The sequence below is a fragment of the Dendrobium catenatum genome, unplaced genomic scaffold (assembly GCF_001605985.2).
Source record: "Dendrobium catenatum unplaced genomic scaffold, ASM160598v2 fragScaff_scaffold_637, whole genome shotgun sequence".
Lineage (NCBI taxonomy): Eukaryota > Viridiplantae > Streptophyta > Magnoliopsida > Asparagales > Orchidaceae > Dendrobium > Dendrobium catenatum.
In genome coordinates, this window is record NW_021319099.1 from 2,352,543 (window position 1) to 2,371,277 (window position 18,735).

General features: G+C 34.6%; 1 protein-coding gene across 2 annotated transcripts; it reads left to right on the plus strand.

Moving 5' to 3' along the window:
* The first annotated feature begins 1,980 nt into the window (after positions 1-1,980).
* On the plus strand, positions 1,981-18,659 carry LOC110102614. 2 transcript variants are annotated; one of them, XM_020831022.2, is made up of 10 exons: positions 1,981-2,235; positions 2,337-4,655; positions 5,129-5,255; positions 5,387-5,475; positions 6,448-6,683; positions 7,106-7,192; positions 7,289-7,388; positions 9,915-10,128; positions 10,227-12,332; positions 18,418-18,659. In XM_020831022.2, the coding sequence occupies exons 2-9, from the start codon at positions 2,400-2,402 to the stop codon at positions 11,834-11,836; spliced, it is 4,719 nt and encodes a 1,572-aa protein (XP_020686681.1). In that variant the 5' UTR covers positions 1,981-2,235; positions 2,337-2,399; the 3' UTR covers positions 11,837-12,332; positions 18,418-18,659. The 2 variants fall into 2 exon arrangements, with proteins under 2 accessions (XP_020686681.1, XP_028551306.1); XM_028695473.1 differs by lacking the exon at positions 18,418-18,659 and having other exon boundaries at positions 10,227-11,513; positions 11,608-11,750.
* The last annotated feature ends 76 nt before the right edge of the window (positions 18,660-18,735 follow it).

The following is an 18,735-nucleotide window of genomic DNA, read 5'->3' on the forward strand; positions in this document are numbered from 1 at the left end:
CAGTCAATTCATTGGTCGATCAGCCAATGAAGCTAGTGCATATAGTTCGCAATTTATAGACATGTGGCAAGCGAAAATTTCATCGCTTTTAATTTTAAATTTTCTTCTTTTTTACTTTTGAATTTAATTTTTTTTAATAAAGTTTGACTACATAAATTTAAAATCTTAAAAAAAAATTCAACATATATTAAAAATCTCCAAAAAAATTTAAATATTATTTCCCTCCACAAAACCCTATAAATGCATTATTATGTTTGAATAGAGATCATAATTTTGTTGTAGACTATAACTTCACTTCAAAAAATGGCCAAAAATTTTCTTTTGAGAGACATAGCTATGAGTGACACCCAAGATTTATAATTTTTATTATGAAGCTCTAAGATTTCTTTGTTGATAAATAGATTAATCCCATTTGAATGATTTTGAATTGATGAGAGACATTTGATGTTCCAAAATTTGCATTGATGCTCCACATCTTTTCCCCCAACTAATTTCTAGTTAGTCATCAGTCATATCAATTAGTACTTTTTCAATTAATAAATTATTATTATAAGCGGCTTTATTAAATCAATAAAGAGTCATTACTCTCTGTCCGTCAATATAATTGTTCATCTGTTATAGGCTACAACCGGGATAACATCACAAATCATCTTTAAAAGAAAGCCAGTCAGCCCACCCTCATGCATAGGGTATTATGTTTTAACAGTAAACCCATTTTATAGTGTTAATAGCTGATGTGGGGAGAATCACCAAAGAAGCATGATGGAGAAGAAGGAGAAGAGCTAAACATCTATTGGAGACCAAAAACAGTGAAAACTGTTTCAAATTCCAAAAATACTAATTCATTCATAATTCCTTCATACAACTATTATATTTATAAGCTAGCAAAAGGCACCTAGAGAAACCTAGAAAGTTCTAGAAACTTGTAACAAACTCATAACAAACTAATTAATATATGTCTAAGGAAAAATTTAGTTAAGATGCTCTGCATCAATAGCTAGCATTTCTCGCTTATTCAAACGACACAATCAAAATGCAGTAGGAAATAAATCAATTTTGATTAATACAAGAAAATTTATAAAAATAATTAAAATCATTGAAAGTTAAAATGAGATTTGAGTTACTTAGAATAAATAGAAGAAATCTTTAAACATAAATGACAGATAAAAAAGCCCAAAACAAACTTTTCTCCATTCCCTCTCTTCTTCGACAAGACACACGTTGAAAATCAGATTTTTTTATCTAAAAAAAAAATCATTTCAAAAAAATTTGGATTATTATAAGGGTTGTGACTTGTGAAGTAGTAGAAGCAATGGTGTGGTATTGATTTGTTACTAGCATATTTTATTCCAATTTTTCTCTTCCTATTATAGTATTATCTCTCTTAATATTATGTGATCTTAGTTTATTGCTTAATTATTTTCTCTTGATTATTCTTTTCATTTCTTTCTCTCTTTATATTCATTCATGATTATTTTTACTTATGATATCTAATCATTTATATTTTTGACACCTTTAAGTATCTACTAATTTTAAGGTAGATCATTCATTCATGATTGATTGATTTAAATGCTATATATAAAAATAAGATAAAAAAATAAAAGACTAAGATTTAATAATCAAAAATGAAAGTTGAGATATAATCTTGTTGGAAACACTAGTAATTTTTTTGAATAAATATGGAAATACTCAAAATATATTTTGATTGGTTATTTTATTTTATTTTTATTTTTATAAAATAAAATAAGTTTATACATATATTTATCATTTATTTTCATAATATCCTTTAAAAAATAAGTGAAAAATCTCATATGTTATTTTAAGAAAATTATAAATTACACAAACTTCTATATTTTTAAATACTTGGTTAAATACATTTTCTAATGTAAATATTATTTTTGAAAATAAAAAATAAAAAATTTAGCGACATGCCCTGTAATTATAACAGCGGCTGAAAATTCAAATGACCGGGTCAAGTCCAATAAAAGATACCAGCAACCCAAATCAGAGCAACCAGGCAATTTGGAACAAGATCGCGAGCCCGCGGCGGAGGAGATAGGCAATTGCAGAAACAACAGATAGGCACGCAAGAGGAGATTTCGAAATACCAAATGTGAACACTAAAATCTCTTGCCAAATTGATCGATTCCTCGGGGTTTGAGTTTTGATTCTTTTCGTCTCTCTTCGTCAATTCATCTCTTTTATATATCTTGCGGGTGATTGCCCTTGTTCCAGGTATGCCGAATTCTTTTGATCCCCAAAAAGTCATTCGTCTTTGTTGGTTTTCCTCTTCTCTATTTGATTTAGGGTTTGTTTTCCTTGTTATTTTGGAATAGGATTGGTGGGGTATGAGTTCTTAATTAAAACGCCGGTTTTGTTTGGGGATTTGGAAATACGTTATGGAGAAGGAGAAGAATTCTACGGGCGGGTCTAAGGTTTTGGAACCTAAAAAGGAGAGGAAGCGACGGCTTGTGCTGAGCAGCGACTCGGAGACGGATGGGTATGTAACTTCTAAACCATTGAAGGCAGATGAGGCTGTCAATGGCGCCCCCGGCTGTAGTGGAAGCGGAAAGGAGGAGATTTGTGGAGTAAAGGAGGAAATTGAGACGAAAGTTGATATTCCTGGTCCGAAACTGGGCATTGAGGAGAGCAAAGCGAAAGCTTTGGAGCTGAGGTTGGTTAGGAAGAGTAGGGAGGCAGATGACGTGAAAGTAATTAAAAAGAAAATGAAGTTAGATTCAGAGGATTGTGCTAACAAGCAAACAGAGAAATCTTGGTCAAGTAATAAGCGTTTGAGCTTGAAACATAGGGATACGCATATTCATCGTGCCTCCAATAAGGAGAAGTTTTCCGAATTTGGTTCTGATCCAAAGAGGGTCATGGAGACTGGTGATGCAGAAGTTAGTAAAAGGAAAACAAAACCAGAGCTTGTTGGTAACACTGTTCTGAAGACTGGAGGCAGTAATAAAATGTTGGACTCTATGAAACACAGGGGTTATAGTAAGGATGGTGTCAAGGGTATCTTGGAGGGTTCGAGATTGACAACTAGAGAGGCTAAACAGAGGGGCATCGACAACTCCATGGAAAGAAAATTTCATGTCAATCCAAATAAGAGCATAAAGAGAGAGGCTGAAAATATAAGGTCCATTGAGCAATCGGATCAGAGAAAGTTTCAGAAGCGAATGGATAATAGAGTTGCTGGGGTTGATGGAAAAATTGAGAAGAATGGTGGAAGATCACCACATGAGTACGTTAGGGTGAAAGGTAAGAGTGGTGTTTTGAGGGTTTTGCATGGTAATAAGGTGGGTGTCTCTGGGAATGAGACTGTTCGAGGTGACATTGAAGGTCACGCTACGGGGCTGACATCTTCAAATACGGAGAAGTTGAGTAGATCAAATGACCAAGTTGAAAGACACCGTCCTGAGAAATCAAAGTTCTTGATCAAGTTGGGTAAAAATACTGGAACAGTTTCTACAGAAGGAAGAAGCAACATAAAGGTTGTTAAAACAAAACCAGATAGCCCATCTCAACACACAGGTTCTAAAAGTGTGCATTCGATGCATAACAAAATTAGCTCTGCAGCCAAAGGAGAGAGTGCTTCTAGAAGCTCTCCTACAGTTAAACGTGGTGCAAAAGAATCAAATGCAAGTCGTAATGAAGTTAAAAGGAAAGTCAGGGAGCAAATTAAAACTCTTCTTTTGGATGCTGGGTGGACTATTGAATTAAGACCCAGAAAGGGCAGGGATTATGAAGATGCTGTGTATGTTTCCCCTCAAGGAACAGGGTATTGGTCAATTACAAAAGCCTATGATGTCTACAGAAAGCAGTTTAACAGTACATTTGATGACAACGAAGGTCCTACAAAGCAGTCTAAACCTAATTCTGGAGCTGCCATAGCTCCTGAAGTCTTAATTTTATTGAAAAGGAATGTGGTTAATAAAAGAAAACTGAAGAAAGAAGCAATAAAAGTTAAACAAAAGGTTGGTATTAGCAGAACCAAAAAGGCCAAGGAAACCGTCAGAGTAAGTTGCTCTGGAGATAATGAATCTAGCTATGTTGTTAGAGAAAACAGGGTCAGGAAGAGGCAAAGCAAGAGTATATTGCTTGATGGGCCCTCGGCTAAGAAAATGCAACTAATAGCTAGAAACAGAAGGAGAAGCGGTTGTTCTCTCTTGGCTCATGGTTCTAACCAATATGAAGAATCAGAAAAGAGTGATTATGCTCATTATGTTTGGAAAAGAACAGTTCTCTCTTGGATGATAGATATGGGCGTATTACCTGTTTATGCGAAGGTTAGGTATATGCACAAAAGTAAGAACAAGACATTGCTTGAGGGACGGATTACAAGAGATGGTATTCATTGCAGTTGCTGCAGTAAAATTCTCACAGTACCAAAGTTTGAGATTCATGCGGGCAGCAAGCTAAATCAGCCTTATGAGAACACATTAGTGGAGGTGTCTGGATACTCCCTTTTGCAGTGTCAAGTAAATGCATGGGCAAAGCAAGAAGAGCATAAAAGACGTGGTTTCTATAAAATAGACACTGATGGGAACGACCCAAATGATGATACCTGCGCCATATGTGGTGATGGTGGCGACTTAATTTGCTGTGATGGCTGTCCTTCAACTTTCCATCTCAGCTGCTTAAACCTTCAGGTGGGGAAATATCTTTATTGTTAACTGTTGAAAAGTTAATTTTATTATGACATGTAAGCAAATCATTAGATTGCATACAGGCCAAGGCAGACTTCCCTTTGCATCTTGTTTTTTTTTTTTACTTTCATTATATTTTACAGGCCATATGTGGCGACTTCCCTTTACCACAAATACAAGGTTCTGATTAATTAACCATTTTCAGAAGCCGGTCCCTCCCTTTCTTTTTTGCCTGCCTTCTCAATTTTAGCTCTGTTGTTGTGCTGGAAGGAAAAAGGAGGTTTTTTTATGGTGTTTTTTGTATCATTCAGAGCCTTTTCTGTTAGTTGGTTTGGTTGTGGTGAGTTTGATTTGATGTTTTTGTGTTAAACATTTATTGTGGACGAAGATGTGCATATTGAACTCTTTATTGCCCTGATGACTGTATGCCTGCTCTATTGTATAGCTGTTTTAAGTACAGGTCTTTCTCTATGCAGACGCTTCCTCTTGGTGATTGGCATTGTAAAAGTTGTTCGTGTAAATTCTGTGGCATGCTTCATAGTTCTGCCTCTCCGTGTAAAAGTGTGTCTACATTATTCACATGCTCCCAGTGCGAGGAGAAATGTAAGTGTTTCTGTCAATCTCATCAGAACATTTTGTATTAAATCGCTCTTTTTAAAAAAAAAAAAAAGTAGCAGTGAGTGATTATAAAGTTATAGTTTAATTGCCTACTTGCTTTCACGTACTCTCTGTAGATCATGAAGAGTGTGTTGCTGAGAAGGATGCTGTTTCTGCTACACCCAACGGTTCATCCAATCTATTTTGTGGGAAAAGTTGCCGAAAGGTAAAATTAATATATATAATGTTCTAATTTCCAGAGCCTTTTTTAGTTTGAATATATTTTATCATTTTTTATTGTGAACTGATATATATTTTTAATATATTTCAAAATATCTTATATATTTTTGGTGGCAAGCTTTTTTTTATTTATGCGGAGAAAAAAGATGAGCTATGCATCATGAACACGGTAGGCAGCATTTTGTTAAGTAGAGACTGGCTAGGTGGATTTATGTACCACCATAAAATTATTATATATTTACATATCTATCACATAATTTTTTTTATTTTATTTTACATTTTTAATAGTATCTTATTCTTTAAATCACATAAAAATACTATTAATATGAATTTATCTAAAGCGCAATGCACTTTTACATGCATTTGTTTTGCTGTGATTTAGATACAAGGGTGTTATATAAATAAATATAAATATTTAGATGTTATATGTGTAAGGACATTAGAATTTTTCATACGCATTTAAATTCCCCTAAAAACTAATGTGTAACTTTGGGTATTATATATGATGCAAAGGTCAGCAAGAAAACTAAAATATAATAGACAAAATGTTGAATAACTAATTTACCATTTCCCACCATTTTTTAGTTGCCATTTTTGGAAATGTACTACTATTGTTTTGAATTTTTTAGCAGGACACTGCTATTGAGGCATCCACTTGCTCTTTTTGGAATTTAACATACCTTTCATGCCACATAAGCATGGTGTTAATGCTTAAGTGACATTGACGTCAAGGCCATGATAATTATTAATATATTTGTGTTGCATTGATGAACTAAGATCATAAGTCATAGTGGTAGAACATTTCTTTTACTGAAATTAGTGGAAATTCCATGTATGGGCTTGGTAGGTATTTTTTCTTAAAAGTAACATAGCAAATTGATTGGTTGCATGCCAGCTTTCGAGTCATCTCAAACTTTAACATGACCGAAAATGAATCCAAATATTGTCATTTCTTTAGGTGTTCAGAAAGTTGCAAAAGCTTATTGCAGTAAAAAATGAGTTGGAAGCTGGATATTCTTGGAGCATCATTCGGCGCTTTGATGATCCGTCTCAATCTCCATCTAAATTTGCTAAAAGGGTTGAAAGCAACTCCAAAATTGCTGTTGCTCATGCTGTTATTGATGAATGTTTTTTGCCTATCACTGATCATAGAAGCGGCATCAATCTGATTGACAATGTTGTGTATAACTGCCGGTAAGTGTCAGTTTTTATTTATTTTGTTAGTTATTTTTTAAAGTCAGTTTGGCATCAATCTGATTGACAATGTTTCATCAAGATAAGCATGCACTTGTACATGATAGTAAGTGGAGGGGGTATCTTTTGAATTTACTTTTTCAAGGACATACATCATAACATTCAAATGATTGGATTATTGGCAATCTATATCACTCTTAATGCTTGAAGGATTGACGATTGACAGCTTGCTGTTTCAGTTTTGTGAAGATTTATAGTTGATCATATTCATGGAGTTTTGTTATAATTTTCTTGTTTAAATTACTATGGAGTCATCCTTTTTTAATCCTTTCTTTTTGTTCAATTATTTAAGCTATTGAAAGTTGTTCCTATGCTTTTTTTGGCTGGTTATGGGAATTTAGCAATTTTCACATGTTTCACAGATCGAACTTCAATCGGCTTAATTATAGTGGATTTTATACTTTTATTTTGGAACGAAGTGATGAGATTATTTGTGCCGCATCTATCAGGTAATTATTTATCTATTTTCATTTTTTTTCTTTTCTTATCAATTAAGTGGTTTAAAATATTGAATTATCCGATGATTACTTTTTTTCTCCTAACAGAATACATGGGACAAGGCTGGCTGAAATGCCTTTCATTGGGACAAGGAATATGTATAGGCGCCAAGGAATGTGTCGTCGACTTCTTGAAGGAATTGAATCTGTATGCCCCTTTTTCTTAAATCCCCGACTCCCTATTTCTATGGATACTTGTAAATCTATCAATACATGATACTTGATGCACTTGCACAATAGACCGTATGAATTGGTGCTGATGTGGCCTGAACTTCTCTGGCTTTTTTTGCCAAAGACCAACCAAAAAATAGCACAACGTAATGAGGTAATATTGGACAATACAGATAAAACAAGTGACTTGCTAAATATTTTGATCTTAAAGTAAGTTATGCCATCCCCAGGAACCTGGTTTAATGAGTCAGTTTTTTGTTTCAATAAGTGTATTGAAGCTTACTTTAAAAAAAAAAAAAAAGTATTCCAGTTTGTGTTGAATGCTATTTTTACTAGTTAATGTGTCATACTTTAAAACTTTGGGAGAGAGTTATGGAGCATAGGTTACGACGTGATACGAATGTTTCTCAAGATAAATTTGGATTCATGCTGGAAAGGTCTACTGTGGAAGCTATTCATTCATTGAGATGGTTGATGGAGAAGTTTAGAGATAATAAGGAGGATCCACATATGATATTTATTGATTTAGAGGAAGAATATGATAAAGTTTCAAGATAAGTGCTATGGAGAGTTCTAGAAAAGAAAGGTGTTAATAATGCTTATATTCAAGTCATTAGGGATATGTATGCATGAGCTGTTACTTGTGTTCAAACATAAGGTGGTTTGACCAAGCATTTTCCTATTTCAGTTGGATTGCATCAAGGATCAGCCTTAAGCCCTTATCTTTTGGCTTTAGTCATGGATGTTCTTAATAGACATTTGCAAGAGGATGTACCTTGGTGTATGCTTTTTGCTGATGATATTCTTCTTTTTGATAAGACTAGGGAGGGAGTTGATGGTAAACTCGAATTATGGAGGTCAACCTTTGAATATAAAAGTTTTCGTTTGAGTAGATCTAAAAACCGAATACTTGGATTATAATTTTAGTAGTAATAGCTATAATGGTGGGTTTGTGAATTTGAGCTATCAAGTCATTAATTAGTGTACTTGTTTTAGATATCTTGGATCTATTATAATGGTGAAATAGATGGAGATATCATTAATAGAATTGAAGTAGGATGGTTGAAGTGGAGGAATGCTTTGGGTTTGTTATGTGATTGAAAAGTACCACTCAAACTTAAGGAAAAATTTTATAAGATGGTGTTGAGATCTGCTATGCTTTATGTTGCAGAATGTTAGCCATTAAAAGAGAAGCATAATATTAAGTTAGGTGTTGCTGAGACGAGGATGCTCAGGTGGATGAGTGGATTTACTCTTAGAGATAGGATGCATAATGAGCATATCCGTGAAAAGGTTGGAGTAGCTCCAGTGACAGATAAGATTAGAGAGAGCCGCCTTAAGAAATAGTCCATGAAAGAAATTGCTAGCGGAAAGAAGAAGCTGCTGATAGTGGAAACCAAGAATCCTGCATATAAGCTATAACCTGCTAGACTATGGTTGCAACCATTGGTGCAGCTTGCTAGAATTGGCAGCTGCTAGGCATAGGTTCCAGATAAGTTGAAGAGTCAATGGATGGAATTTTAGTGTCGATTCACAAATAATTAGAGAAAGATGGTTGTGGGATTGTCGAAATGACTAGTAAAATATATAGCAATAGAACTGCTAGCATCATAAATCAAGAGGAGAATGGTGGAATAAGAAACTCCAACTGACACAATTTATTGATTACAACCAAAAAATCAAAATTGATTATTGCAAATTTCAAAATTCAGACTAATTATGATGAAAGGAATTTGACTTCATATTTTGAGATTCATAACACTGATAATGGATGAAAATTGTGAGGTGCTTCTCCCCCGCATTATGGTGGCAGCTGGGAGTTTCAAGAAGCATCTCACCTTGGAAGTTGTGATGTTACTTCTAGCAGTGCTGCAGATCTTGGTGAGGGCGAGGTTGTGGGCATGTGGGGGGAAATCCTCAGTGGCAACAAAGGAAAGTGACACATGCAGCAGACGCTGGAGGTAATAAAGTTGCTGGATATTTTCATCTAGCTGATGGAATTACTGGAATTGATGAAGTCTGTATAGTGGAAGCTCTTGAAAATGAATTACCAGAGTTCCTCCTGCTTGATATCTTGCAGCGTCCTGGCTTAAGATGTCAATGAGGGACACCTTGATTATTAAAACCTGATATGACTTATGAGTTTGCACAGTCAGCGTTGATGTATTTGACTGGCAATTTTAGATGGTATCCAAAGAATAAGGGCGTAACTGGACACTTTTTGAGAACTGATAGATTTAAATGCACCGTAGGGATAATTGAGGACCAGATAGCACATCGTATTATTGTATAGGGGCCAAAGTGCAATTCACAAATGAATTGATATGATTTTGAAGAGAGAAAGTTTTGTGCTATCTTTATTGATAATTATTGTACTTGATCTGCAACCAATATTTTAATAATTTATGCATCAATGTACAGCTTTAATATTAATTGTCTTAACATGAACTATTCCTGAATTTTGACTTGTTTTGAGAATATTTTTTTCCTGTCTGATATTCAGGCGCTGTCCTCTTTTGGTACAAAAATGTTGGTAATACCTGCAATATCTGAGTTAACAGACACCTGGACTACTGTTTTTGGTTTTAAGCCGCTTGACATTTCACAAAAAGAAGAAATTAAGTGTGTGAATATGTTGGTTTTCCCTGGCGTTGGTCTGCTACAAAAGTCATTGATTAAGAAAGAGTCAACTTTGCAACGTACAATTCCTGAGCAAGGTAAACAATAAGCAACTTATCTTCCTTGGCATCACTTTCAATCTTTTTTTTAGCTGCCAAGCTAGAATCTGAGCTGATTCCTCATGATTCTTTTGAAGGAAACAAATCTGAGGCCCAGCTGTCAGTTGTGGAAGACCTCAATGGTTCAGCTGTTGAGGTTCTCTGTACTAAAGTATCGACATGTCAGGAAGAAGGTGCAGAAATTGCTATCCCTGCTTTGGGGCACCCTACTCCTAATTTTTCAGCAGATGCATCTGGATCGCATGCACGAGAATGCTGGTCTTCTGATAGTACAGCCGATGCCAAGTTAAATATTGTTAAAAATGTTTATGGTGGTAGCTCAGTCACTGAAAAAGAATCGCAAGTGGGTTTTTCAGAGAAGCAGACTGTTTTTATTGAAGAACCTAATCATGAGATGGAAAATGTGAAAACCACAGTGTTTTCAAGTCACAACTCTGATTCTGAGCTTTTAGCAGATGCTTCTATATCTCGACCTTCAGGATGCAGGTCTCAAGAAAATCCATTAAATTTGATATTATCTCCTGTTAGGATTGTTTCTGGCAATAATCCTTTGGAAGATGACAAGCTTCCACTGGATGTAACAAGTAAACCTATAATTGAGCCTCTTAGTGGCTTGATGAATGATGCTACTAGGAAAAAAATTGAGGTTACTGATGAAATATCTTCTGCTGTTGCTAATGATGTCATTGTTCTGCGATGTGATTATGAAGTTAATTACAGCGCTAAAACTGACATTGCTTCCAGTGTTGGGCTTGCAGGAGAAAACAGTGAATCTAATCCTCTTTCTAGTTGTAATACTATTCCACATAATTTGCAGGAGCCATGTGTAACACCTAGTGTTGTAATGGTTCCAAAATGTAATTCTTTTGGCAATTGGCAAGGCATTTCAGCTGGCTCCTTGGAGTCTCGTCCAGATACAAACATAACTAGTTCATCTCCAGAAATGTGCGATTCTCAGTTGTCTGTTGTTTGTATGGTTCAAGACAATCTTGCTACTACGGATCAGGCTGTTGATGTTCCAATCCAACTGCAATGCTCAGATGATGATTTGAAACTGTCCAATCCATTTATTGATACTGTTGAAACGCATGCAGATGGAGCTAAAGCTATAGTTTCTGTTAATAACATGGTAAAACCCGTGCCTGGCATTGTTGATCTGAAAACTCATGTGAATGAAGAGGATGTTAACATTTCTGTTGGTGTTGAAAGACATTTAAATGCTTGTTCTGCTAAAAATGGCCCGGCTTCTTCCTTGGTCAGCAGCAAAGTATCTGGATCTTCTGATGGTATTGAGACTACCCATCAACTTACCTTGCAGGAGAACACTGAGCAACTTCAATTTCAAGTTGAACTTCATGGTGAAGGTGATCGATTTGCTAGGGTTGAATTGCATGATAAAAACAATTCTACGAATGTCCAGCATTTTTGTTTAACTGAGCATCAACTTTGTTATGATAGGAATGTGCTAGAAACTTCTCATGAAAGTAACTGGCTTCCTTGCTCATCAGAGAAGAATATGTGTGATCTTATTGGATCTCATGCTAGTGCTTCGATCTCTGAGAACACTGATAAATCTGCTCATGTTGATCATAAGCCTAGAAACTGTTGCACATCTGAGGTTACAAACTATGTGGGCACAAATGAGAACACTCAATTTGATGCAGTTTCGTGTCCTGCACTGGACTGATGATAGCCTGCATCATTCTGTGGTAAAAGAATCCGTTCTACATGTTCTTTGTAATGTTTCTGGCTCTATCAGTGGTTTTGTGAGCACCAGTAATACCTCTGAAGTTTCAGCTGAAAAAATTATCGTTTCGAGTGAAAGTGGATGAGAATGTTGCAGTAACTACTTGTGAAGTTGGTATTGATATTTGTACTGATATTACTTATGATTGTCATGAGGGTGCATGTGACATTAGTATAGCTGAAGGAGATTTAGTTGTTGCGGAATTTCATATTTTTAGCCGTTCTTCTGTAGCCATACATCCAAGGTGGTCACGTTGCCTAAAAGATGATTTTTGAATTTTGAAATTAGCTTGCACTGTTGTTTAATCAATTTTCAAGCATGTTGGTTTTCTTGATGGAGTAGTTCACACAATGAACAGTGCTTCAAGGATGCCTACTCAACCACATGCCTTCACTGATTATATTGTAGAAATTTGTTCCGACTGGTGAATGCAATGGTAAGGATTCGCTTAATTAATTTGTCATGTAGTTTTTTTAGTGACGTGTAATTTGATGCAGTTTGTTAGTATCTTTGTGCATATTATATTGGTAAACATGAATAAAAAAATGAATAATTCCCATTTAGTGGGATAAAAGCTTGATTTTGTTGTTGTTGTTATTGGTAAACATTTATTATTGGTGTTTTCTTGGATGATCAATTTATTTTTTTTAAGCACAAATAAACTACTTGTGATAGTCTGGCTTACAAATAAAGATTGAGAATGCTTCATACATATCACTCGATGCATTCAGTAGCTGCAGCTTTTTTTTTTTAATAACCTTTTGAGATTCACATGATTTAGATTAAATCTAGCTCCCAGGACAAACTGCTAAATGGAAGTAGACCTTGCATTTTATTTCGGGTTTTGAAAATCTGTTGTCAAACACCCCACTTGTCCCCATTGTTTTCCCCATCAATCTTAATCCATACTAGTGGAGACAATCGTAAGTTTTGTCAGTTCAAGCTATTTTGTTCTCAGTTTGGCTTGATGCAAATTGTTGTCTTACCTAGGGAATTCATTTAAATGCTTTAAACACTTGTAATTACCGTTGTGGAACTACAATGGCTGTACTGCAGGTCCTTGTAAAAGTTGAATAAAGTTACCATATGCATATAAGTTGAATAAATTTACCATATGCATAAATGCAACACATTGATTTTTTATGTTTGTAGGTTTGAGCTATTTTACTGTGATGATGCAAAACATCCTACAAAATATATTTGTGACGCTTCTTCTTGGAATGCTTTTTCTCATAATTCCCTCGCTAAATGAGAGCTTCTCTAGATTGTTTAGGTCAGATGGGTCTGCCCATGATCACGCATGTGTGCTTATATTTCAAGTAGAAAAACTGAATCACAGCGATAAGACAGTCTGCTAGATTAAATTGCAAAATGCAATCTCGACTTGCCCTGTATGTGCTAGTGCCATGGTCCCATATTGCTATATTGTGCTACGTTATGCTTGAAATAAAGGAGCCAAAAAATTTGTTCTTAAAGGAAAAACAAAAGCCTATTATATGTCTTAAAGAAAATTGCAAGTTAAAATAGCTTATTAGAAAGTCTCAGACTCTTAATCTGCAGGGGAAGATGGCTAAAAAATTGTACTGGATTTCAGTTCTAATTTGAATTTGCAGAAATGCTTAATCTGAACTACCATACTATATCCATGTTATAAGAGCAAGCTGAAACAAAGCTCCATTCACTCTTTATGTCAAGTCCTGTTAAAAGTTTAAGCTTAACTAATTCAGAAAGAAATTTATGAAGAGCTAAAAAGGTATAATATTATATTAAATATGTACTAGATATGAAAGGGTATCAATTTAACCATTAATCAACTTATGAAATTGATAGCTAAATTTTAATTTTGTATTTTAGATGTAGTTCAATTGTAAGTTATCTTGATATTTGAAGTTCAAGCTAATGCTACAATCAGGAAAAAAACTATGGAAAGATATCAGATTAAATTTTATAATATTTGTCAATTTAATCTATGACCATGTTATAATGGCGAGAAAGTGTAAAATTTCTTTGACGTTAAAGTTGGCTTAGTCCCAATTTCGGGCAAAGTTAAGAATCATCCTATTGTGAGTCGGTTTGTTAAGAGTCATTCTAGAGTCAATCAAGATAGAAATTATCATGTAGCGTTATATGTTAGATCATCCAAATTTCATGTATATTGAAAAGCTTTTTCCCCATTTATTTATTAATAAAAATTCAAGTTTGTTCAAATATGAAACTTGCCAATTGACTGAACATATAGATCATCTTACCCAATTATTTTTTACCAACCTTTTAAACCCTTTGCCTTGATCCATAGTGATATTTGGGGATCCTCTAAAGTTAAAAATATAAGTGGTGCAAGGTTGTTTGTGATATTTGTTGATAATCATACTAAACTCCCTTAGGTTTATTTAATGAAGGAAAAATCTAAAGTTGCAAGGATATTCATATCATTTCAACTGATGATTCAAAACTAGTTTGATACAAAAATTCAAATCTTGAAGTCAAATTATGGGAGGGAGTACTGTCATTCTATCATGAGAGAATACCTATTAAGTTAAGGGATACTCCAAGTGAGTTCTTGTGCATTTATGCCTCAATAAAATGAGGTAGCTTCGGGAAGTTGTCAGATATATTATGTTATTCACAAAGTACCAAAATATCTATGGGGGAAGCCATTGTTACTACTGTATACCTAACAACTAGGTTACTTACTCGGATACTAAAATTTGAAACAGCTAGACAAACTCTACTCAAAGCCTATCCTCATGCTCGGTTCATATCATCAAATCTTCCACTTAAAGTTTTTTGGTGCTATATTTTTGTTCAGATCTATTCACAAGATAGGAGCAAGCTTGACCCAAGATAAAAAAATACGTTTTTATTGGCTTTTCCCCAACAAAAAGATATTACAAATGCTTTTGCCCTACTTCTAGAAAGTTATTTGAAACCATGAATGTCACCTTTTTTGAAAACAACCATACTTCACTAGTTCTGAAATTCAATGAGAGAGTGAAGGAGAATTTCGAACTTAGGAGTGGAATTCCTTATTATACAACCAAATAGAGTCCAGTCAAAATCAACAAATAATACAAGAAATCCAAACCAGAGTATTTTCCAAGGTATATCTCTTATGTCTCAAGCTCCACCTTCAGACCTATTACCTCCACCTATAAGTCCTAATCAATCCCTGCAAAGAGTAGCAATTAAGGAACAACAATAAGTATACTCAAGGAAAAGAAAGAAAAATCAGCATATGCAGAGCATTGAGACACATCTTGTACCTGTCAAATCTCCTTCAATGGATCCAGCAACTGTAGAGATTCATACCGAGGAGAAAAATGAGGAATTTCAAAAGGAGATAAAGTCATCAAATGGCCAAAAAAATAAAAAACTTTCTCTCCTATAGCAGATTATAAAACACTTATCAATTCTTCCTTTCCAAGTTAGATGATGTGCAGATTCCAACCAATATTCATGAAGCTTGGAATCACCCAGGATGGAGACAGGCTGCTAAAGAAGAAATTATGTCCTTGGAGAAAAATCAAACATGGGTGATTACAAATCTCCCATTAGGAAAGAAAGTTGTGACCTGCAAATGGGTGTTTATCGTAAAGCATAAGGAGAATGGTAGTGTTGAGAGGCTGAAAGCTAGACTTGTTGTAAGAGAGTTCACTCAGTCTTATGGAATAGACTATCAGGAAACTTATGCTCATTTTGCAAACCTCAATAACATTATGATTCTTCTTTCCTTAACAGCAAATTTAGATTGGTCCCTACATCAACTAGCTATCAAGAATGCATTCTTGAATGGGAACTTGAAAGAAGTCTACATAGAGATTCCAATGGGGATTCAAAAGTCTTATGGAAGGGACAAAGTGTGTAAACTATTGAAATCGTTGTATGAATTAAAGGAATCTCTTAGAGCATGGTTTGGAAGATTCTCAAAGTATGTAAAATGCCATGGTTTTATACAATGCCAAGCAGATAATACGTTGTTTGTGAAGCAGTCAGAAAGAAACAAGATAGTAGTACTGATTGTATATGTGGATGACATCATCCTTAATGGAAATGATATAAACGAGATAATGAAAATCAAATAGGCTCTATCCAAGGAGTCTGAAGTTAAAGATCTAGGATCACTTCGATACTTCCTTGGTATGGAGGTAGCTTGATCAAGCTAAGGTATATTTGTTTACCAACGCAAAGATACCTTAGATATACTGAAGATTGACCTATTGGGATGTTGATCAGCCAGTTCACCTATGCATCCTAAGAAGAAACTTGGGATAGAAAAGGAGGGGGTTCTAGTATATAAAGGAAGATATCAATGTTTGGTAGTAAAGCTTATATACCTCTCCAACACCAGTCTAGATATTGGGTTTGATGTGAGCATGGTGAGCTAATATATGAGTAATCCTACGAAGGAGCACATGGAGGTAGTATTTCAAATCTTGAGATATCTCAAGAATACTCTTGGAAAGGGGCTATTATTCAAGAAAAATGAAGATAAGAAATTGATCATTTATTTTGATGCAGATTGAGCAGGAAGCCAGGTTGACAGTCAATCGACCATAGGATATTGGTCATTTGTGTGGGGGAACTTAGTGACATGGAGGAGCAAGAAACAATATGTTGTTTTTACAAGAAATGCGGAATCTAAACTGAGAGCATTAGTAGTTACTATTTGTGAAGGTATTTGGGTCTGGCAAGTATTGATTGAACTGAGAATAAAAATTGAAGCCACGATAATGTTGAAATGTGACAATCAAGCCACAATCAGTATAGCCAAGGGTCCAGTACATCAAGTATTGATTGATAGTGCCTTTGTTAGAACATCGGCAAGCTATTCATGAGTTGGAGTATATACTACTTCAATTTCAACAATATGTTGTCTTTACAAGCAATGCGGAATCTAAACTGAGAGCATTAGTAGTTACTATTTGTGAAGGTATTTGGGTCTGGCAAGTATTGATTGAACTGGGAATACAAATTGAAGCCACGATAATGTTGAAATGTGACAATCAAGCCACAATCAGTATAGCCAAGGGTCCAGTACATCACGACAGAATAAAACATGTTATCATTGATAGACACTTTATATCTGAGAAAATAGAAAACTCTGAAATTGAAGTAGTATATACTCCAACTCATGAATAGCTTGCCGATGTTCTAACAAAGGCACTATCAGACTCTCTTCTTGATAAGTTTGTTTTCAAGTTAGGATTGCACAACCTGTACAACCCAACTTGAGGGGGAGTGTTGAATCACACAGCGAGGGGCCAACGACTTTGTTATTCTAGGCTCTAGCATTATTTATCTTATCCCTATGAAGTAGAGAATGAACTCAAAAACTTCAGACCCATAAGCTTATTAAGGGCTCATTTAGGGTGAGTGTAATTGTTTGTAAAAGTAGTCATAGAATCATTGTAGGAAAGCATAATTTTTTTAAAATAGTTGTGGGTATTATGGGTTTATTCTTTTTCGAAAATGTCAAACATTAATTTTCTTATGGGTATCATACTCTAGCAGATCTGATCATCTAAACTTGCATCCCACTTAGAAAATTTTGAAATACAATAAGAAATTCGTTGTCAAATAGGAGTATGATACTTCTCTGAAATACATAATAAAAAAAGTTGCCCCAAATGAACCCTGACTGTGCTTTTAAAATTTTCATGAAAATTCTTATTAATAGAATCACTGGGTTTTTGCCTACTTTGATTGATACTTCCTAAGGTGGTTACATTGCCAAAAGAGTTACTATGCATTACATTATTACAACTCATGAAATTATTCAGTCTACCCTCAATAATAAAAATGGGAAATTCATCTTCCAAGTGGATCTTAAAAAAGAATTTGACATGTGTAATTGGAACATCCTTTTTAAGTACCCTATCCATGTTTATTTTTTTTGTTTTGAAATATCTCACTTTTGCAAATTCTTAGATTATTGTCAACAGATAATTTAGTAAGCAATTCAAATGTTTCAAGGGCCTTAGATGAGGAGATCCTCCTTATCCTCTTTTATTCACTATTATTAGTACTGACAGCCTTCACAAGGTGAAGAAATTTTCCTGAATGATTGTACGAAGGAAATTCCACCAATGATTCTCTTTATCATCATTTGAGCTTTGTTCTATTTCTTTCTTTTTTTCCAATATTTGTATTGTTTGTATTGTTTTTCTTTGTTTTTGTTTTCACATTTATAGTTATTATTAATTAAAAGAGTACCATTTTTTCCTTGAAAAATCGAGGGAAAGAGATTGGGAGAGAATGATCCTCCTCTCAAATTGAGAATCAATTATATCTTACTTTGTATTTGCTTTTGCTTTGAATCCACTGCTACTATCTTTCGTTTTGAATTGATTTCATTGAGAATTTCACATTATTTCTGCTGTTTTCATCAATTATTGCTAGAGTTGCTTGCGAACTCAAGTATTTCCTACCACTCCCATGGAAAATATTTCTCCTCTGAACTGTAACTATATATTAAGATTTTCTACTGAAGAATGAATGTTTTTTTTTTCCCTTCCATGCAGTTACAGAGTCAACGCTCATCCAACACGGCGTCTATTTATAACATGTAGATATATGTGGAAATTGATGCGTCGTATCCATTTTTTGTTTTTCTTTTCTGGGGCAAGTAGCCAAGAATCATCCTTTCTTACAGAGGAGTGTTTTAAACATTTGTTCCTGTTTTGGACAAGGAAAGATGCTTTTTTTATTCTCCTGAACTCTTTTTATAGACGATTATGCAATATATGCCAATCTATTTTTTACATGTTCTTCCATTTTACTTCGCTAAACTGAACCTTCTAATTTTTTTGGGACATTGAAGTCAATTATGGCAAACTCAC

Excerpts from the sequence above, each read along its gene's own strand:
- LOC110102614 (XM_020831022.2), top strand. The coding sequence starts at position 2,400 with ATGGAGAAGGAGAAGAATTCTACGGGCGGGTCTAAGGTTTTGGAACCT. Across the intron at positions 5,256-5,386 it reads CTCCCAGTGCGAGGAGAAAT|ATCATGAAGAGTGTGTTGCT; the intron begins GTAAGTGTTTCT and ends TACTCTCTGTAG. Across the intron at positions 7,193-7,288 it reads ATTTGTGCCGCATCTATCAG|AATACATGGGACAAGGCTGG; the intron begins GTAATTATTTAT and ends TTCTCCTAACAG.